The sequence below is a fragment of the Lathamus discolor genome, chromosome 2 (genome assembly GCF_037157495.1).
Source record: "Lathamus discolor isolate bLatDis1 chromosome 2, bLatDis1.hap1, whole genome shotgun sequence".
Lineage (NCBI taxonomy): Eukaryota > Metazoa > Chordata > Aves > Psittaciformes > Psittacidae > Lathamus > Lathamus discolor.
This window is the reverse complement of record NC_088885.1, coordinates 59,994,114-60,017,096: the sequence shown is the minus strand read 5'-3', so window position 1 is coordinate 60,017,096 and position 22,983 is coordinate 59,994,114. Positions and strand designations below refer to the sequence as shown.

Here is a 22,983-nt window from a genome sequence, read left to right as displayed (position 1 = left end):
TGATGAACTACTAGATAAATGAACAACTTTTGGGACCAGCACATACCTTACACAGTCAAATATGTGTGTGTTGGAAGCTGATGTGGGCTAAAGTGACTCTGACAGAAACATTATTCCACTGGGCAAGGTGCCCTTTAATCTGGTAGAATCCCTGCTGTGCCTGAATCAAGTAATAACATCTCCTCATGGGACAGCAGCATCCTTCAGCTGTATGGCAGCTTGGGTGGGGGTTAGATACTCTGTTGTGCCTATCTGCTGCTGTCCTTTGAACTGAAGGATGCTTTGTGTAAACTGCTCTGTTCTTTGCTTAATTTTACTGGCAAAAATCAAGCTGACCAGAATGCCATCACCACTTCTAAGGGGCTTTATTATTTAGGAAAATCCTCTTTGCTGTTTATGCAAGCAAAGACAGCCAGGAGAAAAGGATACCAGATCCCTTTGCTTTAGCTTGGAATAAAAGAGGAGTTGCAAGTTCTACTAGATGTGTTGGGAAGGTGGAATCTGTGGACCCCAGCCTCCACAGAGACTGCAGAAATGTACTCACCTGCGTGCTGTAGCTACATAAGTACATCATGTGAATTGAACCACTGTACAAGATAACATGATTAGCTGTAGTAGGAAGGCTGTGAAAGGTACATGTTTGACTGGATTAAATAACAGTTTATTCTCCCTCTTAATGTTTTCTTCAAAAAAGTTCTGTGCGTTAAAGACCTGTATTTCACTTCTTTTTTCCCCCTCCTGTCTTTTATAGAGTAAAGGTGCAAGTGCTGGAAGAGAATGGACAGAACAAGAGACATTGCTGCTATTAGAAGTAAGTTCATGAGGGCAAAACCAAAGTCTGGGAAACCAAAACATGCAGAATATCATTGCACACTTTAAAAACCTACATATAGATTAACCATTTTTTTGAGGCGGAGTTAGATGACAGCTGCATGCTTTTACAGGGTTGGCGAGTTTATAGTAGGAAGCAATCTCTTGGGACTCAACTGTTGTAGCTGGAGGAGCAAAGCGGTCGAGTATCTGTTTGTAGAAGGCAGTGCTGCCTGTCTCATTGTGGTTATGTTTTTAAACTGGTAAAAAGTTATAGGTCTCCCTCAGAATCATCTCTTTGACCATCACAGTTACAAGAATGTTGTTACCAAAAAGGGTTGGCAGTAACATCTTTGTAATAGAGGGGCTTCATATACTTTAAGGTTTAAATTTTAACTTGTACCTACAAGGAAGAAATTCAGTATTTAAGAACATTTGCATAAACTCAGGAACAGATCTTGCAGTGCAGAGAGGTCTTTTCAGTAAACAGAAGTTACTAACAGCTTGAATGCCCCTCAGGTAATGGTTTACCTGCCACTAAGATAAATACTTTGAAATTCTGATAATCTTTATAGGTTCATGGCTATGCCACAGTGCGCAAGGGAGGGAAAGAACTAATTTTTAAAGTTTAAATAGTTAAGAAACAGTTGAGGCTGTTTTCTGTCTTCTGCCACAAAGAAGGGAAGCTCTTTATTTGGTAGTTCTTTAGTCCCACGCGTCTACTCATTCTTTTCGCCACAGAGCTGCACTTGATGTAGTCTATCAGCTTTTTTGGGAAGTCTACAAGAAATACACATGAGATGACTTAAATGAGGTACTGTAAAAATGAGCTCAGAGAATTGCTAACACACTTGATCAGGTTTTCATCCATAGATTCCTTAATCTGATGCTCTTGAGCCACATGATAATTGTCAGGTCTCTTGGAGTCCCAGAGGTGCACTACGTAAGTTTGTTCAGTCTTCCACACTGACATCAGGGCAGCATTTTTTCTCATAGTGCTTCATCAGAAGGAGAATCTCTGGCCTGAAATAATTAATGTGCTGCCATTTCCCGTAAAAAAATTATTATTACCTAGCTTTCGTCTAAAGAAACATTTTTCTTGATGTAGACTGTGGGTGGTTGATTTTTACCCTTTTATGTAATTCAGGGTTCTGGTCTAAGAATTACAGTTTGGCATTTATTTTTGCTGGTTTATTTTTATGTGAAGAGAGAGCTTAAAGCAGACTGCAATTGCGTGATTGTGCTGACTTTTTTTGTCTTTACACGTGTTGGTAAACCTATTGAAAAGTTAATTTTATAAGGAAAAGCGTGGACAATGGATCTTGATGGTGCTTGACAGCGTTGAACTTGTGTTGAGTAGCTTCTTCCCTGAGCTAGCCAAAGTGCCTCAGCACAGCAGTCTTTGATTCAGCCTTCACAGCTCACAGAAGTGTGTTCATCGAACAGCCTAAATAGAGTTTTGGTGGGTTTTTTTATGTTAGCTTGGTATGCGCTGTTTAGCTCGTACTTTTCTATTCCCATGTGGAAAAAAGTTTGTTTGTAACAAAAAGCTAAATTGTCTTTCATGGCATTCTTGTATGGAGAAGCAAGACTAATGTTTTGATAGGTTGGCTGCTTTGCTTACTAGTAACATTATTTAAAATTCATTTATAGCTTATGATCATACATAGCAAATGGTAGCCTAATTAAATAATCCAGATACCTTAAAAAAACCACCAAACCCAAACAAAAAAACAGTCTTGAGACTACAACTTATTTAATATGCTTGAATTAATAAGGGTGTTTTTTTCTTCTTTCTTTGTAGATTTAACCTATGAATAAATCAGTAAAGAGTATATCAGTTCAAGCATAAGTAATTCAGCTGTAACAAGCCAGCTCAGTCCAATTAAATCCTCAGGGTAGATTTAGGCAACTATATATGCAGTGATGTTCTGAAAAATAAGTCTTATCTAAAATAATTACTGTCCTTCTGCCTGTTGACTGAATAAATTGGGGGAGGAAATACTGTTTCCCTCCCAGATTCATCTTTCCTGCCTCACCGCTTGTCTGTCTCTCCACAGAGTGCTATTCTTGCATAGTTAAGTGTATTTTCAGCTATTTATAGTAAGGACAACTATTGTGGAAGCTAGGTTGTCTAGCAGAAAAATAACAAGCAGTGAAGGAGAATGAGCAGAAAGCCCTGCATGGCCACGAAAAGCAGAGCTGATCTAATTCACTAGTGTGATTAAAAATGGATAGGCAGTGACACACAGCTTACAGCACAGAGCCGAAATTAGGGAAAGTGAAAGTTGAACTAACTAAATATTTCCCCATGAATATGACCTAGTGAACTAAACAGTTTCTCATTTCTTTAAACACTTGGGCAAGATCAGGCAGAGGTAAGAAGAATGGTTCACGGGCAGTTAGAGACTACTGTGATGTGGACCAGGCTGTCCAATATCATCTGTCCTTGGTTCATTTCCAAAATGATGAATTGGGATGTACTCTCCGCATGATGTCTGACAAATACATTCCAGCTCTGGATTCTGCCTTTATGCTATGAAAGGTTGTGCGTGTGGAGAGTCATGCATTTTACCATGAAGGTTGATATTTCTGGTAGTTGTCAGCCTTGTGAGAAAGATTTCAAGTATTGAAAAGCCATTAGCTTCATTTGTTCTTAATGTTCATGCTTAAATGGATATTGGTTGGGGAATTTCAGTTATCATAAGTAGTTAGATAAGGAGGAGGAGGATGTCTGTATCTCCTGAAATACATTATACCCGCAGACAGGTGCCTTAAGGTCCAAGGCAGCCTGGCCTGTCTTATGGCCAGCAAGTCAGTGAGGGTGTACCATAGGGATCCCTCATGCAGTCTAATAATATCTACTTCAGACTGTTCTCCTTCCACCAGTTGTTGCTAAAATGCCTGCTCACTTGCCATGAAGCAAAGCAGTTGCCTTTGTTTGTTGTAGGGTAAGTCCAGGGTAAATAAAAACCAGCATGACTTCTCAGCAAAATATATTAAAAATGAAAATGGGATCTGCAGCTCAAACAGAGAGGTGTTTGCCACCTTTGCTCAGGCCTCTGGTATTAAATATTTTCAGAAGATTTCTGTTATGCCTGTAAGTTGCAGATCCCATTTTCATTTTTAAGTTTGACACATTTGGCCTAGGTCTTAAATGGCTTTTTACTTTTTCTAGGTGACTGGACCATGAATCATCTCAGTAATGTAGAAGTTAACAGTTCAGGATACTTAAACACTTACTTTATGCTATCCAAGTGCTTAAATAACTTAAACAGTTTTCAGGAGAAAAAAAACAAAACACTTCTTAAGGGATAATATTCTTCTAGGCTGCCACTTTGGTTTTTTACAATACTAATGGGTTAGTTTTTCAAAAACTAGTGCAGGGACTTCAGTAGCTCACTGTTAGTGAATTATTTTGTGAAGATCTTAAGTAACTTCTAAAATGATTGAAATACTGGATTACAAAATCCTTGATTTAATTGGGAAGTTCTTGTTTTATCACGTGCCTTATCTACATAATAATGACTCATTAACCTGAATGCATAACAAAAATCAGACTGGTTAACAGTTGCTGGAGAACTGATCTCTTCTGGCTTCATGATATAGAGTATCTTTTCCTCTTTTTTCCTGGAATATTGGTTTGATGCTCTTTTATAACATCTGTTGGATCTAAAAACTGGATTTCACCATCATAGCTAGTATACATGAGTGAAATAAACCCTGTTCCTGCCCCAGAGAGCTCAGTGTGCCAAGGCATAAATGAGAGAACACAAGAACAGGGGGAGTAGTTACGGAAATTGAAAGAATTGGTGAGATTTAGTAGGATAAGCAAACTTACTTCTCTTGAAAGCTTTTCGTGTTGAAGCAAAATGGGGAAGCACTAACTATGCAAGTATTAGTAAATCCCAAATCTTCTGACTATTCTTTTTGATATAATAACAGCATGAAACCCATGTGATGATCCCGACAGCTTAAATGTAATCAGTGTCTCAGTCAGATGTTCATACTTCTTATGAAGAATAATTTTGCTACAAGAAATAATAATTTTTAATAGTTGTCTGATCCCAATTTATTATTCCATCACCAAAATAACTAGTATTGGAAATACTTTTTTGCAGAAAGAAGGGTTTTTCCCCCAGAGTAGTTACTGTATATACAATGATTTTTGTCTTTTGCAGGCTCTGGAGATGTACAAAGATGACTGGAACAAAGTCTCGGAGCATGTGGGGAGCCGTACCCAAGATGAGTGCATTCTCCATTTTCTGAGACTTCCAATTGAAGACCCTTATTTGGAGAACTCTGACGCATCTCTGGGCCCGCTGGCGTACCAGCCCGTCCCCTTCAGCCAGTCTGGCAATCCAGTGATGAGCACCGTTGCTTTTCTGGCATCGGTGGTGGATCCTCGGGTGGCATCGGCTGCAGCAAAGGCTGCATTAGGTATGCATTTGCCCCAGCAATTGTTTTTACCTTTTCTCTTCAACTTTGCTCTCAGTCTGCTTTTAAAATCAGCTTCTTCTAGAGTTTGTTCTGGATGAGTTTACACATATGTAGAAAAGAGCTCTACTGATACCCAGTTTTGTGTTCTGTTATTACTGAAACTGCCAATTTATAGACCAGCTAGAATAGCTCTTAAAGGCCACTGAAAGTCTAAAGATGGCTTTTGTGCTTATTGACTCTTGATAGTGTTTGCAAGCACCACCAAGTAGTTGTGTTACTGTGACCACTGTCATTAGTTTAGCTGTGGGTAGATGCACAAAGCTAAACTTTTTTTTTCCTTTTGTATTTGTGTGAAATTATCTGCCGTAGTTATATGTATATATATGTATATATATGTTATATGTACTCAAACACACTTGTTGAGATAGTTCCTTTCACTTTTTTCCTTATTTTTCCATGTAAAACACAATTTTATGTAATTGGGAAGAAACCCCTTCCTATGGCATTTGCGAGAGTAAATTAATGACCTGTTGTGAAAAGAAGGAACTTACATATTTGAGAATTCCCTCTGTCATGAGATGTACCTGCACATTGATCAGGGAAAATCATAACTTATAATTTGCCATAAAACCCTCACATTATTTCTTTTTGGGGTTTTTTTTTTTTCTCTTACCAGAGGAATTTTCTCGTGTCAGAGAGGAGGTACCACTGGAGCTTGTTGAAGCGCACGTAAAGAAAGTACAGGAAGCAGCAAGAGCCTCTGGGAAGGTGGATCCAACATACGGTCTAGAGAGCAGCTGCATTGCCGGAACAGGTCCAGATGAGCCAGAGAAAATCGGTAGGCTGTCCATCAAAATGCAGAAATTTCTCCACATGAGGTTCCTTAGGGATTTTCTTCTGACTTGTAATAAACCACAAGTTCACCTCCAATAGGAGATGGAAATCATCGTGGGTAAGGAGAGTGTGACAGGTTCTGCTTGCTGCAGGATTAGTAACTCTTTGACACTGAATTAATGAATTCAGGACTAGCCTTAGTTTCAGGGATTTGGTTTCTTGCTTTCGCTCCATGGAAAGGCTATTGCTGTGGAAGCACAGAATTGAGTGAGCAAAAATGCCGGAGCAGAACACTTCATGCTAATTCTATGGGTATTAGAGTAGTTGGAGGGTGCTGCCTTTCTATCACTGCAGTTATGACAAAACTTGAGTTTTATCGGCTCTTTGTGCTGCAGCTGAATCTGTAATGTTATATCATGCTTTTGGTAATAGATTTTCACCCAAGTCTTGTACTCTGAGTATGTTGCTAATGGTAATGGTAGCAGAAGAGGAGCTTTTTATTTAATGGTCAACTGGTATATGATAATGCTATAGTTCTTGTTTCTAGTTGTATATTATACTGCTGTACTAGAAAAGTCTTGTTTAAGAGCTTGGTTTCAGCTGAGCTATATTCTGTAGTATTTGTCAGATATTCTAGTATGAAGTCTCTTATCTGAAACCTTGATAGGTCCAAACTATTTACTCATTACTATGGAAAGTAAAAGCATGTTCTGTGGCAGCTCCCTATAAAATGAAACCCTTTCTATATAGCTCTCTTTTGGATCTCCTTTAACAGTAAAATGGGTAGACATGACAGTTTGCTCTGTACCTGCTGACTTTCCCAGAGACTTTAATCTCTTCAATTTGGTGCAGATCTGCCATCTTGTCAGCAGATCTTTGTTTTCTTTCTAGCATTGCTGGCTGCTGTTTTGTTCAGTGTATCACCGTTTTAGTGAATTCGGTGACTAAACTGACAGGAAGTTTTGACTTGGGCTGTGCTTGTGCTTCTCATAGTTGACCTGCTGTCACCCCCTCTAGAGACATGAGCCAGGCACCAAATTGTGCAGTAGGATTGTGAAAGACCTGGGTGTGTTTGCTGTTATCAACTGCTAGTCATACAGGTGAAGATGCAGGTAGAGCATTTATGGTGCTAAGTGTCCATTGTAAAACTACACTTCTAAATTTAAAAGTACTGAGTAACTCCTCAAGGTATTTTTTAAATAGAGAAGAAGTTAACAGACCACTTAATCCTTCTGTCACCTTTTTCACTTCTGCACTTGGTGGGACAGACTTGATGTAAGCCAGCTTGGGGCTTTGGGAAGATGAGAAATAAAGGCTGAAAATGGAACACTGGCACCTGGAATATCTGCTTCTCCCTGTTCCACAGCACCCAACACACACCATTGTGCAAAACTGACAGCAAGCATCAAAGCTCAGTTGAAAGGGTTTATTTTCAAGTCTGCTATAAAACAAATCTAGGTGTTATTCCCTTTTCCATATTCTCCAAGTACAGACATCACCTTAGTATGTTACGGACTCCTGTAATGTGTAATACTACTTGGAGTCTTAATTGTTAATCCTGCAGCACAACCATGGAAGTTTACCATTACTAGTCTGTAGGAGTCTTCTAGGAGAATTGGCTCCCAAGTTGCAAATAGGGATTTTGAAGTGGTTGCCATTTAATATGGGGAGTTGGAGAGCAGATGACCATAACATGATTATTTCTGAGTGAGCTATATGGTGAGTTCTATAAGTAATACTGTCCTGTTATAGCTAATGCGATTTGTATTGGGCTGTGACTAATGGAATAAATTAGGACAAGAGCAGATGGTTCTCCCTGGGGGAGCCTCTCAGTAAGAGTGAACTGGGTCACTTGACAATCTGTGGTGCCTTCCAACTCCAAAACAGCTTTGCACTGGAGGGCACAGGGGAACCCATAGCTTGCACTGGCAGAGGTGTGCTTAATGCATTGAAGTACAATGTTGTGTGGTGCTACTGTTCAAGTGGAGCTGTGGTTTTGCATTAAATGTCACTATGGAGACTTAGGGTTCCATACTATAATTAAAGTTCATCAGTTGTTACATTTTAGAAATAAAATCATGCAAATTAACTGTTTTATTAGGCTCCTTAATAATTTAAAAACTCTTAAAATTGGTGGTTTATGGGCAATATGGAATGCAAAAGGGGAAAATATGACTGGAACAGATTGCAGGAACTTAAAATTAATATCCAAGAATCTCTTTTTTAACTTTAACTCTTCATTGTTAGTTTTTTCTAAAAGCTGATGATCGTAGGATCACAAGCTGGTTTGGGTTGGAAGGGACCTTCAAGCTCATCCAGTTCCAAGCCCCCTGCCACAGGCAGGGACGCCTTCCATTAGACCAGGTTGCTCCAAGCCTTTTCCAACCTGGCCTTTGAACACTGCCAGGGATGGGGCAGCCTCAGCTTCTCTGGGCAACCTGTGCCAGAGCCTCACCACACTCATAGAGAAGAATTTTTTCCTAATATCTAATGATGTTTCCTTTTAAATGAATATAGGAATGCTTCAGTAGAGTTATCAGAAGACTCAAGTGGTTCAGATGCTGTGGTAAGCATGGTAGACACTATTTTTTGCTTTCTAAGGTAGTGTCCCACTGTAGATCATGGAGTATGATAGAGGAAGCTACTCTGCATCAGTTTTAGTAAAAATGGCTGGAAGAGACCAAAGAAGGGATCCCAGCTCTTGGGCTAGCAATTAAGCTCCAGAGAAAAGAAATACTCAGTACATCTGTGGTACTTAGGCATTTCAAATTAAGTCTTCACTGAGGATGTGTGCTTTCGTAATGGTTTTCCAAAGGTGATTAACTACACTGATTGCAAATATGTGCACTGAGTGAGGCACAAGGCAATCTCTGAAGTGCCTGTGTTGGAGGCAGTAACTTGCACATTTTAGATTTACTCTAACAAGTATTTCACTGGAAGTGTCTCGGCTGACACAAATGTGAGTGCTTCAAGGTGTAGCTCATCTGTGACAGTGAACACTGAGGGAATGGTGGTCTGACTTACTGGGACCAGTACAACTGTAAGCGACTTAGACATGATTAAATTTAACAGGTTATAGATGGTTTTGTAGCATTCTCAAATACACGTACCACAAAGCTACACAGAAGTGTAAATACACATGAGAAGTTCTTTTCTTTCATTTTTGGCAGAGTGATTTCTCTTGTGGTCTCCAGGGTGTGCTTTAACTCTGAAATAATTTGTTTTAGCAATGCTTGCATTGACTCGGAGTACCTGATTCACTTTGCACATATCCAGGTGCCTGTGAGCTAGTTCTGCGCCACTGGAGGATTGAGCCTGTCAATGTCTTCTTGTGACGGACTCGTGCAGCTCGCACAAAAGCTGTGGTAGCTTTCTGTCAGCTCTCCAGCCATCTCTGTGTATGTCCACCTGGTTACTGTATGTAGCTGTGTAAAGCAGAAATGGAGGAAGCTCCAGTGGCTGTGGAGTCCTGGCTTAATGTGGAAAATGTAAAATAAAGTTTAAATAATAGTATAATTATCATTTAGACCCAGGATTTTTCTGTAGCTATATGGTATTTCCTCTTAAATATTGATATTCAAGTCTGACTTCTGACAGGTAGTGTGTATTGCCTTCGTGAAAACAAAGGTGATTAGGATGTCCTGCAGGCATCTTTAAACTGTTTGCTGAGCTGAAGGTTGTGCTAGTAATTCTGTGCATTTATATGTGGGATTTTGCTTATTGTTCCTCTGACAAGAGTGGAGGTTACATATCTGCTTGTGCTGCAGGTGTCTGTTTGCTGGTAAAGCACTAAATTCTTACCATAGAAATATTGTATGGTTTTTTCTTGTTGACCTAAAGTCAGCTTAGCTTCTCTGTAAAGTCACTGGGCTTCATCAGAAGTCAGTTCTAAGTTCTTCATGTATTGAAAAACATGTTCTTGAAGATGATGCAAAACAGAACAAGCTTCCATAGAAACAGAAAATATTTGCAGTTTCAGATTGGAAGAAGGGCATGGAGGGGCAATGTTTCTTTGTCTGCAAGTGGTTTCTCTCTCTTGAAAGATGTCTTGTGGTGTCTCACAACCATCTGCCTCTTGCAGATTTAAGAAGCATTGTTAATTTGATTCACTACATCCTGCAAGGTACAATACCAAACCTGCAGAATAAGGTTAAAGAGCATTGTTGGTGCCATGTAAAAGGGATTAAAGAGTCTTTCTCATTGAAATGAAGTCTTCCCCTTTTGTAACAGGGACATAAAGCTCCAACTGATCAATTCTTCTTTGCATTGGCTGTTATGTGTTTTCATTGATCTCATTAGATCATACAGGAAAATCAGTGCAGTTGTATTTGTACCTAGCTGAAAGGCAGGAGTCATTTCTGTCATCTCATGCAGAAAGTCAGAAATGTTTTGTTTGGGTTTTTTTCTTTCATGTGTATTTTTTTCTTTCATGTGTATTCTGAATTTGAGATTAATTTTTAAAGGGCTCTTAATTGTTTTGAGGTACTTTCAGTAGCCTCTAATTTAGAAGCAAAAACCTGTTTCAACCCAGGTAAACTTATTTAACCCAAACTAATTATTGATAATTTTCCTTCCTTACACATGTAGCATTTCATTGCATTCCTCTTGATGTATGCAAGTACAGAATGCCAGTGGGGACTGCAGAGCTGTAGCGCTGTCACTGCAAATAAGGGCTTAGTGGCTAATACAAGCAAACAGTTTTCAAAATCCATTGACTACAACCTGCCTAAAGTTGTCATCCTAATTTTAAAATAACATTTATTATTACAGCCAGGACTAGAAAAGCTAAGTTAAATCAGGATGTTTGCAATAGTCTTAATGTCACACATACATACCTTCTAACTCTCTCTGTAGCTGAATGTGTCCCTATGTAATATGAAAGAACACTTTGTTTTGCAGAGTGTCCGTCAATGTATTATGACACAAGGGGCAGTCCAGGGGCAGTTCTTACTGTGAGATGCTCTGTGTGCTTCTTTTCTTTGCGAAAATTTTCTCTAAAGGGTGGTTGGGAAGCAGTCTTTCTGTGATGTCCTGTTTGCCTTGAAACCTTCTCCGCAGCAGTAGCCTCCTAACAGCTCTTACATTGGTCTACGAATTGCTCTACAAATTTGCCTCGAGAAGCTGTGGCTGCCTCATCCCTGGCAGTGTTCAAGTCCAGGTTGGACACAGGGCTTGGAGCAACCTGGTCTAGTGGAAGGTGTCCCTGCTCATGGCAGGGGGATTGGAACTGAATGAACTTTAAGGTCCCTTCTAACCCGAACCCATTCCATGATTCTGCAGAATAAAAAAGGAATATTTAAGAAAACTTGTCCCAATACTTCCAGAGAATTAATAGCAAACACTTGGCATCTATGATAATGCTTGATGTGTAGTGCATTGTAAACCTACATAAACCCATCCTGCGCTCATGCCTTCAGCTGTGGCAGCAACTCAAGGGTTGCTGGACGCTGCTTTTCTTAAAAACTTCACCTTTAAGATGGGTAACATTGAAATGTGTTGTAAATGGAAAACAAAACCCACCATATTAGAAACTGAGCTTAGAATAGAAAGGCAGTTCAGTTCAGTCTTACCTGAAAGACACAAGAACAAACAGAGTGTCTGAGTAGAACAGAGGAGTGTGTGTCTTACAGGACTTTACAGGACTTTATTGTATGGCATTTGTAGGTGTGACTTAAAACTTTCTCAGTGTGATTCAGAATCTAGCAAGGAGTATTGTCACCTGTGAAGTTTCACATTCCTGAGCAAATCATGTGTAACTGTGTGGCAAGAACCTTCTAGGGATTTTTTTCCCTCTCCTTCAGAGGATAAATGGGAAGCTGCAGGTTGCTGTGGGAGCTCCTTTGGACTAGGAGCCTTCAGCAGATGAGGTAGTAGCCTGGTGGTCAAGGTGCTCATGCCTGATATGGGATGCTGAGACTTGAATCTCTGCTCAGCCTGATTCTAGACTGGAGAACTTGAGCTCCAGGTTCTCATCTTCTGGAAGGGTGAACAAATTATCAAGTCATTAGTTTTTAAGAGACAGAGGCCACCCTGTTTTGACTTAAAATTGTCCGCAGACTAGAGCTTCTCTGGCCTGTTGCACTGGAGTTTCGGAGTTTTATATGAAGCAGAACTTGGAGTTGCTCCGCTTCTCCCTGTCATTAAGTTTTGTGGTATTTATACAAAATTACAGACTTCTTTCTTTCAATTACACTGTTACCCCAATACTAGAAGTCCTGAAGTTCTTGGTGTTTGGGCTAAGCCACACCAGAATGAAAACATATATTTTGTGCACTATTTTCACAGTTGAGCTCATGATCTTCCACTTTACCAGTCCAAGCACACTTGGAATGTTCTGTACTTTGTCTCAGCTTCTTTATGCTTTCCTTTAGCAAGAAACTTCTTTGTAAACCATTCTTTCATTTACTAGGAAGGATGACACTGAAGCTCAGTTTGGAACTCTGTTTCTAGGCTCGAAATAGCTGTCTGACAAAATCTGATCTGGATTTTCCCTGTGACATTATTAGGTCACTAAATCCTAACTCTGAGATAAAGCTTCTGAGGAGGTATGTCCCCAGTCTCCATAAATTGAATTATGGTGGCAGATATTTCAGATAAGTAAGTTTATCTTCAAATAAGCCAAGAGGAAAACCATTGTCTTTCAATCAGGCACGTTAGTGTGGTTTTCTTATATATGGAAGGGGCTTCTGTAAAAACTTCTCTACAGAACTGTTGATATTAAAGCAAAACACTTCCTACACCTGTTTTTCTTCAGTGTAGCACATAGAAATTACTGGGAAAATTAGGATTACTGGAAATGAGCACCCAACACCAGCTAATGTCTTCAGAAGCTTAGAAATGGATCAGGGCTTTTCACCAGCAGTTTTATATGAGCATGGCAGCATGTGCTGGAGTCCTTGGTCTAAATAAGCTCCTCTTTAATGCCCCCATATATTAAAATATACCAGAATTTATTTTCTCCCAGAACAGAAACTGAGATCCTGGTTGAGGAGTACAAGATTGTGCTGATGCTTCCCTCTTGTCTGTTCTTGCAGAACAGCTGGGTGCTGAAATAAATTGTAATTTCTTGGACTTTTAGACAATCCATATGTAAAATATCAGGAAGTAGTAGTATGTTGTTCAGCAACCTTCATGGTATTTTACATCAGTATGCTTATTGTCATGCTCTTAAGAGGCCTGCTGTCATTAGCAGTAACACTTTAAATGAATGCTTTATAAAGGAATATCTTCATGAGCCAAGGGCTAAGAACGAGACGTGTCCTAAGCACAAGAATATGCTAACTGCTGTTAAAATGCTCACTTCTCTTACAAGGTGCATGCATCCAGTACGTGGTACCAGTGGCTTTCTTTTTTTTTTTTTTTTTTTAATTTTTACTACTTTTTCGGTCTTCATTTTGGTCTGCCCTGTATGCCAGTTAAGCTGTTATCCGGTTGTCTATTGTAGATGAAGTCAGATAGGATGATTGCTTTTTTGAGAAGCAGCTGACTAGCTATCTGTAGCACAAGGGCACCTGACTGTGTTTTGGCAGAATCCTCCAGATATCTCTGTAATAGCTGTTTGAATGCCAGACAGTAAATAGGAGGCTACAAGCTTGAAGAGCTCCGTCTAGTCAGTCAAAAGAACTAGCAACATGAGCAATAGCAGGAAGCACACAATTGTGTATTGAAGCTAAGGTTTTTTCATGTCTGGCCATAGGGCACTCTAAAGGTGTCTGTGGACAAGGTCAGGATTTGGGCGTTGGCAAAATTGGTTTGGGTTCTAAATATGAAAGCATAAGAGGCTGTACAGACCCGCACATCTGTGGCAGTGAGAGGACCTGCCAAGCATCCAAACAGCTCTTATTACATACTTGCAGCTTCTTATGACTATTTCCCAAATGACGTGTGCTTTTCTGTTTTGACCTCTGGGGAGTAACCCGAAGACTGCTTTGGTCTAGATGGAGATTTTTGACCAGTTTGGAACTGGGGGCTGCAGTGGTGTAGGTGAGCTGACCCTGCTCTCAGTGAAGGTCTGCTCCTGAGCATGTGCTTGGCACATTTCTCTTTTTTTCACAAGGAAGTACTTCATGGCTCCAGTATGGGAGCTTTGGCTTAGAGCCAGTCTTGGCAGAGGCTGTCTTGTGTGATCCCTATGAAAATTCAGGTGATGGTGTAAGCAGAGGCTCCATCTCCTGAAGCAGTCCAGGAACTGGTTACTGCACAGAGATCCCAATCCAGTCAGCCATTAGAATAATCTCACCAGGGAAACGGTGGATTTTGCAATGTTGGACACTTAAGACTAAGCTGTACATGCTGCTGGGCCATGTAGCCTAGGTCATGCTTTGCCTAGAAAGGGTTGGACCAGATGATACTTGAGGTCTCTTCCCACCTGGGATTCAGTGATTTACGGAAAGCCTTGCACATCTTACAACATCCGTCAGCAGTACCTGAAGCCACTGGGGAGAAGTAAGAGCTTACCAATGCTATTACCTTCTTCAGCATTAGCACTGGAGGATGCAGCTCAGCACTCTTTTTTTCCTTTTAAAAAAGCTGGGAGTGGAGCAGGCTATCCTGTGATGACATTGTCAGGAGATGTTTGTTCAGCCTCAGTCTGTGTCTCATTTGTTTGGATGGCTGTATTTTTGGATACAGAGGAAATTCAGAGCTTTCAACTGGTAATTTATGTGCTTTTATTGCTTTATATCTAACCAGCAACTACCTCTTGTGCTCAGATGTGATTCATATCTTGTTTAGCACCTAACTAGGCAGTTGCAGTTGGGCTCTAGAGGAGCTGCAATACAGCTTTTTCTAGTGAAAGGGTGAAGAAAGTGTTAGGGTTTAACTTTGATCACTTCACTGATACATTATTCAGTAAAACCTCACAGTTATTATCATTACCGCTGAGAAAGAAGCAAGGGAATGAACAATCAAGGTCCAAGTGGGAGCACTGTCCAGGAATATCTACCGTAGCATGACACGTTTTGGGGCCAGTTTCTTTGATTTAAGATTCACTGTTCAGTTCAGACACAAAATACTTGCTTTGCGTGTATTTCTGAGGGCTTGGATACAATTTCAGGGAGCTCTGGGGAGAAATGTGTTTGGAGGAACAGCTCAAAGAGCCATACAGGACTGCGAACCAGCTGGTCATCATGTTTATGCAGAGCTGCAGGTAGGAAGGGTGTGAAATGAGGTTTCATTGTGCAGGGTTTCACCTCAAACCAGTGCTGAAAGTAACTGTTCCTTTCCTTGAACACACAAAATGAGTTTAAGAAGAGACCTTAAAGCTCATCCAGTTCCAACCCCCTGCCACGGGCAGGGACACCTTCCACTAGACCAGGTTGCTCCAAGCCTCGTCCAACCTGGCCTTGAACACTGCCAGGGATGGGGCAGCCACAGCTTCTCTGGGCATCCTGTGCCAGGGCCTCACCACCCTCACAGGGAAGAATTTCTCCCTAATTTCTAATCTAAATCTCCCTTCTGCCAGTTTAAAGCCATTCCCTCTTGTTCTATCCCTACAGGCCCTTGTCAAAAGCCCCTTTCCAGCTATCTTGTTTGGGGCCAGAAATAACGAGATCTTTGGTGTTTTAAGAATAGTGTTGGTGCTTTAACAAATTTGCTAGTGCTTAATGTTACTCTGGTCTTGAATAATTATTTTGAAGTCTGCACTAGAGAATTATATTTGCACCACCTGCAAAATAGAATTTAAATCATCAGTTGACCTGCAGTGCATGACAATGCCTCTGGAGATAGACCTTTCATCAAAAGCAGCTCAGGGGATCTTGTGCTAAGGAGGAATTACAAGTCTGGCAGCACTGTAATTGAGTTTAATCACGTAACTGTCAACCATCTACCGAATCAAATTGGCTGTATTGGGAAAAACACTTTATAATACTATGACTTAGCAATGGAAATTGCTGCGTGATATGTATACTGCAGAACTGTGCACTGAACTGTCCTTTGTGTGGCTAAAATGTGTATATTTGATTGTTTCTCTCTACATGGGCAAACTGGGGGTTTCAGCAGGGCATAGATAATTTAATGTCTTGTCCTGCTTGTTGGACTGAAAAGGAAAAACAGTTCAATTTTCAAGTAAATTTGACTTGTAACCTAAAATTAGTGTAATGAGCTTTTAGTCGTCCAGGAGCTTAGTGTTGTGCCTTTCTTTAAACTTTCTTTAAACTTTCTTTAAACTACTGTTAGTAGAGAACACAAAATTTTAGTTAACCCTGAGATAAATGTTGAATATGATCAATGAATATTATGGCAATTCTAAATACTTTACTGTTTGTTTTCTCAGATGGAGCTGAAGAAGAAAAGATGGAAACGGAGACAGATGGGCAACAGCCTGAGAAGGTAAGCTTGGCTTAGTATGCGGGTTCTGAAAAGATACTTTGAACACTTAGGAACCTAAATTACTACATTCTGAAATGTGTGATAAGGAAGGCAGACAGCAGTGTGCTGGTCGGTGTATGTGTCCACAGGGAACAATTTTAGTCTCCATAGTGCTTCATTTTCTTAGGAGTCATTTAGTTTCAAACCATACAGAGACATTTCTTTTGCTGGGCAGACAGCAGTGAGATACTGGTGTGGTGTTTTCTAGTCTTGAGGAGCAAATGTTGGATCAGGAGGAAATGAAAACTGGGTGACACCAAATGAATTGGAGACTTAAGCTGCAAGAGGACACTGGTTTCTGATTTGTAATGGTCTAAAGTGTCACTTCAAAGTTTTGCCCTAGGAAAACTTGTTGTGTGACAGATTGCATTCCCAAAGAATGCAGCTTTCAATTCTGGCAAGATCAGGGCTTTCCAGGAAATGTGTGAGCATGGGTTACTTGCAATATTTGGCAGCCATTTCTGAGTATAGTGTACAGAGCTGAACAGAGAAACTTAATGAAACTATTGCCCCAGCTGCATCTCGCCTTTCCCATGATAGTGCAAGTTACATACCTGCTCTGTCTGTGTGACCACGTGCAGCTTAGTGGATGTGGGAGGGTGAGATCTGTCTCACAAAGGTGTCAGTTGCTGAGCTTGTCAGTGAAACTCCTCAATCCAAGAAGTCTGGGCTAGCTCTTCTTTATACATGTGTGTATTGTGTACTCTTGCTGTTAGGTATGATGCATCCTGCCCATAAAACCCACATACTTAGAAATTAAATCCAAGCTGTTGGTAATGCCTATGAGAATGCAGTTGCTTGGGCTTTTTCATAACCCCATGTCTACAGGCACAGTTATCTCTTTTCATCTAGTGTACAATAATGGCGCTGGCTGTGATTTTTTCAGACCTGGAGTTAAGCTAATACCCTGGAATTAGAACATCACCCTGCTAAATAAGTGGTGGTGAGTGTTTACTGAGTCTGCAGCAACAGGTGATGCTTCTGTGTTGCCTGCTTCATCAGATGAGATAAAACTTGCCTAACAACTGCTGAGTGTAGGTGGGATGTTATTTCTTGTTCTGTTTTCAGGTAGTTTTTTTTCTGCCTGTCCACTGAATAGCCAGGTACACTTAGGTAGATGTAAGCATATAAGGCTTGGTCACAGCTTAACAAGATTAATTATTCTGTAGAGCAGGCTAAATGAGAAGCGTTCAAGTCAGTCTGGAGTATCTCCAAGGGAAAAATGATGCTTGCAGTATTAAGCATGAAGCTGCTCCTTGCTTGCTGCCACTGATTCCTAGGCAGAAGCACCTTCCTGTGACATGTAATTTTGCTGCAGCATTTATTGCCATAGGAGGCTGTAGTGGCCATGAGTTGTACAGAGTTTGGAGCAGTGTGGATAGGTTAATACTGTATAAGTTATGAACAGAGCAGACACTGGAAAGGATGTAGCTCTTGTGCACAAACTGCTGGAATAAATAGGGGCAGCACAGGGGGCAGAACATGTTCTTACCTGTCATCTTAGTTCAGTATTTCTTGTACTTTCAGATGAGCCCAGGCTGGCTGAGGTTACTGAACCTGATAGACTTTGTCCAGTGTAGCAGCTACTTTGTTTATTCTTATTTCAGTTACGATTGTCAAAATTGGCTGAAGTAGCAGACAACCTTTAAAATTTAATCTCTTCCTTTATGATAACAAATAAATTTGAAAGCTATAAACAAAGTTAACAGTGAATGTCTTCTATAGCTCTCATTCTTCAAACAATCTTTCATCCCATTTAGGTTGAAAACAAAGCAGAAAATGAAGTTGAGGAAGGTGATAAAGTACAAGAAGGAGAAAATGAGAGGAATACAGAAAAAGAGCAAGATAGTGAAGTGACTGCAGACACTAAGCCAGGTAATGGTTCCCAGCTGTTCCCGAAGCTGTGTTAGCTTTAATGGCCTTCCTTTAAAGCAGTTGGAATAGACTATAAACTCAACTGTGGCTGAAATATTTCCTCTTGCGCATCAGGCTGCTTCATAGTTCAGTAGTAAATATTCTAGTTTAATTTCACTGCTTAAGCTTGGGCACTAAATTCTTGCCTGAACTCATTTGAGACCTCAGATGAGCTTTTTTCCGCTGTGTGTAGTGACTGGGTGAAGAAATTGCAGTAGCAAAGAGAGTGTAGGTCATATAAATTACTTTCTTTTGACTACTGCATACCATTTGATCATTTTTGATGCAAAGAAATGGGACTGCTTATTTCTGTGCTTAAATGTTAATGTGTTAGCTCAGTTTTCCTGTAAAGGGATACAGAGCCTTTATTTTGACGGGCTGAGTACTGGGGGTTTTTTTCTACATAAGAGATGATTCTTACTTATTTTTAACTTGTTTCCTTGGTACCTCATGAATATATTGTTTTTTCCTTGAACTTGCATTCAGTATTTTAGCACCAGGTAGAGCAAGAAGCATTTGGATTTGATGGAATCTGGAATTGGGTTGGAAATGCAGCTGAAATGCTCTGATGAGAGTAAGCTGATGGCAGGAGATGAATTGACAGAATGGAAATAATAAGTATTTTAATTTTTCCTATTTGCTGGATTGGATCCTCTTAGACTAGAGCTGTTCCTCTGTCAGCATTTGGGCGAGTAGCAGTACTATAACGTAGGAATATGACAGTGTGTGGATAATTAATTTGACTCATGAAAGTGCACATAGTGCAGTTTCTGTCCTGACTCGATACTGTTAACAAGGGGAGAATGCACGTAAGGGACTTGTTGGGAAATCTCTTTCAGAAGAGAAGGAGGCAGAAGAGAACAAGGAGAACGTTGATGCAAGCAAAGACAAAGAAAGCGAGGCTGGGAAGAAGAAAGTGGAACATGAAATCTCGGAAGGAAATGTAGCTACAGCTGCAGCTGCTGCACTTGCCTCAGCTGCCACCAAAGCAAAGGTTTGTTTTATACAAGTATCCATTGGCTTGGCTTCCAGCTCATGCTAGAACTCTTCTTAAAATGGTCCTTTGTTCCAGATTTGTGTGATTTCTCATTCTAACCTCTAATACCTTGAAGGAGCACAAGTGCCTTCTTCAGTTTCTTCTGCCTGAATTCCAAAGTAAAATACTGTACAGTTTAATTCAGGCAGCTACTTTTATGATTGCGAAATCGATGAACATAGCTAAGAAATAGCCCCAAGGTGTATTTGTCATATTTTGAAAGACTTTTCTCTGTTTGATAGATCTGGCTGTAATGTTGAGGGTGTAGTCCTGGGTGATAAAACCTGCACTTTTTCTGCTGTGCCACTGCTGCTCTGTGGGCTTCACACAAACCTTCTGTGCTTGGATTCCTTGTCTGTAAAAGCAATGTGATTGATTCTACTGCTGCAATTTTTTTGACAGACAACTTAATGATTTTGTTGTTGTTCAGAAGAGCTGTGTGTTAAAAGCATGTTCTTGTCCTTCTGTCACTAAACTTCTGTTTGTTTGTCTGTAGTGTTGTAATAAGATGTGGTTTGAATTGGTGCCCTAATAGCTTTTCTTTACCGTATTATGGCTAATTGCATGTTGTCTTTCATGTTCTTTCTGAATACCCTTTTCAAAATCTGCATTTTCCCTTTTTTCTTTCTTTTTTTTTCTTTCTTTTTTTTTTTTTTATTCAAGCTGAAGTTTGGTTTTATTAATTGCTCTTGAATTCAGTGCCATGTTCCATAGCACCTACTTTATAGGTACCAGAAGCAAAGCATTGATGGTGGTTATTTCCTGATGGATTTCCAGGACATAATGGTGGACATAACGAGGTGTTGTATGTGTCATACTGACTTTTCCAGTGTGATCTTTGACTCTTACGATGTTAGTTTGGGGGTTTTTTTCCCAGCTGCATGATACGTATTGAGGATAGTGTGATGATAGGTGTTGTCATCATGAGATTTGAGGGTATTTTTAGTTACTACCTTACGAGCCAGGTTCTAAAATCTCAAGTTACATAAATTCAGCATTGCATAATGTCAGAGCTAGGCACCCTTTCTGTAGAACCCCGCTTTGCACGTAAATTTCAGGCTCATTATTTTGGTGGAGTGTGGAGTCCAAACTGGCTCCCTTGTTCATCACTTCACCTGTTGGTGTCTGAACCTACAGTGCTTCTAGCACCAAGCTCTCTTACTGAGAGTAACATGCTTTCAGTTCATCAGACTTGGAATCATAGAATCACAGAGTGGTTTTGGTTGGAAGGGACCTTCAAGCTCATCCAGTTCCAGCCCTCTGCCATAGGCAGGGACATCTTCCACTAGACCAGGCTGCTCCAAGCCCCATCCAACCTGGCCTTGAACACTGCCAGGGATAGGGCAGCCACAGCTTCTCTGGGCAGCCTGTGCCAGGGCCTCACCACCCTCACAGGGAAGAACTTCTGCCTCAGATCTCATCTAAATCTGCCTTCTGTCAGTTTAAAGCCATTCTCTCTTCTCCTGTCATTACCTGCCTTTGTCAAAAGTCCCTTTTCAGATTTGTTACAGGTATTTTCAGCCAAATTCTAAAAAACTCTGCATGTTATATGCCGGGTTATATGTGTATATAAGGAGGCATGAGATTTAATCTCTGTTTTATGGAAGGCTACTTGCTCCAAATGAAGATGATCTACTTTCCTTCCTTTCTGATAATAAGTGCTAGAGAAAGAAGTGACTTGGCTAATGATGGTTTTCATTATAGCAATAATATTCTAGAAGAATTTTAGCTTTATAGGAAATAATATAATTAGGATGTTCACACTTCAGAGTAGCATTCAAGTTCAACAGGGATCTCTCTTTCCACTTAAAAAGCCAAGACAGTATTAAAGCTTTCAGTGAGCTGTATCTTGTCTGAGAAAGTAATTTAATTCTTCATCATAAACTCCAGACCTGGTCATGTGAAGAGCTGTTTTACGAAGCTATTTTCCTTACAATTTTTATACTGGAGGAATATTGCAGTTGGCTTCTCAGAAGAAACAGGGGTTCAAGGTAGACACTCCAAGTGTTGTTTTTTCCTTTGGGATAAGTGGTTTCACCAAAGAGATGTGCTGCTTGAGAAGTGGTACATTTAAGGGTGAGACTCTGTTACTACATATAAAATACAAGGACAGTTTTAAATTTATTTTTGTAGGTTATGGCTTCTGTACAAGCAATATTAGAATTAAAGTCCCCTTTCTTCATTTTCTTCTCAGATTCCTAAACCACTGTAAGGCATTTTTTTCCTTTCCATATGTAGGTAGCACCTTACAGGAAATGTCATCTCTACTGCAGATTCCTGTTAGCTTTTGTCCAGTTGTGAATGAGATACAGAGCTTCTGCTGGAGCTCTTGATCTGTCATAATTTGACCTCCTGCATAACACCTGACCTCGTGACTTCCCTGAATTCCTGTTTTGAGGTAGCTGTGATTGAAAGCATCTTTTCTAGAAGACACATATCAAAACTGCCAGTGATGCAAAACCTCCTGCGATTGTTCAGAAGTTTTTTTCCCTGGGTGGTAAACTTTGCTGTTAAGCTTTATTCCTAGATTGATTCACTTCAACCACCAACCACTGAAGTACCTTCCTTTGCCTGCTGAATTGAAAAGCCTTTGGTTATCGACCACTTTTTTTCATGTGTTATAGGAATTTAGAAAAGTACGATTAAGGTATAGAAGGGACCCTGTTGCTCAAATTGTGTTTCTTTTTGCAAGCAGCTACATCCTGTCTTCTGTTTATAGGCAAATCAAGTTCTCTTTAATTGGTTCCTTCTTGCTGCTGCTCTGGAAACTCACTGTAGGACTTTATTCATCTCATGCTTGGAAGTATGCATGACACGGCTTATTTTTTCCTATTATGTGCCTTAATTTAGAAAGTTTTTGTTATCTGCCACCTTTGTTTCTTCTATTTCATGTGTGAAAGACAGTCTTACCCCTTTTGGCCTCACAAAACAAGAGCTCGGTGAAGCAGCTAGTCTCTTTTCACAACATAGGAAAAGGGAATGAAGAAAGTGTGATATTCTTTCTCTCTGCCTGTTGCAGTTGCAGCTAAACTGTTGCGTGTGGATGAGAATTCAGTGGAGAATTCCAGTTAGATGGATGCTATCAGTTTTCCAGAGGTGGTCCAGTTTTACAGTTGTCCATACCAGTTGTCACACTCATACTCTTGCTTTGATTAGCTAATTTCACAGCAAAAGCTGGGTTTAAGATGATCAGGGAATGGGCTAGGTTCTGTGAAAGTGCCTCTAATGTGTGTGTGTGTTTGGTCAGTAGCTAGTCATTGTAGAACCGTGTCATATAATGATTGAAAGGGACCTTAAAGCTCACCCAGCTCCAACTTACATGAGACCTTCAGAGACAGAGGTGGAGACACCTTCCTCTAGACCAGGTTGCTCCAAATCCCATCCAACCTCGTCTTTGAACACTGCAAGGGATGGGGCAGCCACAGCTTCTTGGGGCAATTCCTCTGAAGTTGGTCAGTGTTCACCCAGAAATATAACTTCCCAGCAGTGGAACTGGAGTCAGTATTGTGGCAACAGGAACAAACCCAGGCACAGAGCCACTCATGGCTACACTTGTGTTTAGGGCTCCTGTGCTGAAG

At 40.3% G+C, this 22,983-nt stretch overlaps 1 protein-coding gene across 1 annotated transcript in view; it reads left to right on the top strand.

Moving 5' to 3' along the window:
- Nucleotides 1-22,983, top strand: part of SMARCC1 (SWI/SNF related, matrix associated, actin dependent regulator of chromatin subfamily c member 1) — an 86,994-nt gene that overhangs the window by 39,768 nt on the left and 24,243 nt on the right. Inside the window, exons 19-24 of the mRNA XM_065667029.1 lie at nucleotides 752-811; nucleotides 4,992-5,250; nucleotides 5,927-6,088; nucleotides 16,361-16,416; nucleotides 18,216-18,330; nucleotides 19,209-19,363. Coding sequence (XP_065523101.1) covers nucleotides 752-811; nucleotides 4,992-5,250; nucleotides 5,927-6,088; nucleotides 16,361-16,416; nucleotides 18,216-18,330; nucleotides 19,209-19,363 — 807 coding nt within the window. The remainder of the gene's footprint in view (nucleotides 1-751; nucleotides 812-4,991; nucleotides 5,251-5,926; nucleotides 6,089-16,360; nucleotides 16,417-18,215; nucleotides 18,331-19,208; nucleotides 19,364-22,983) is intronic.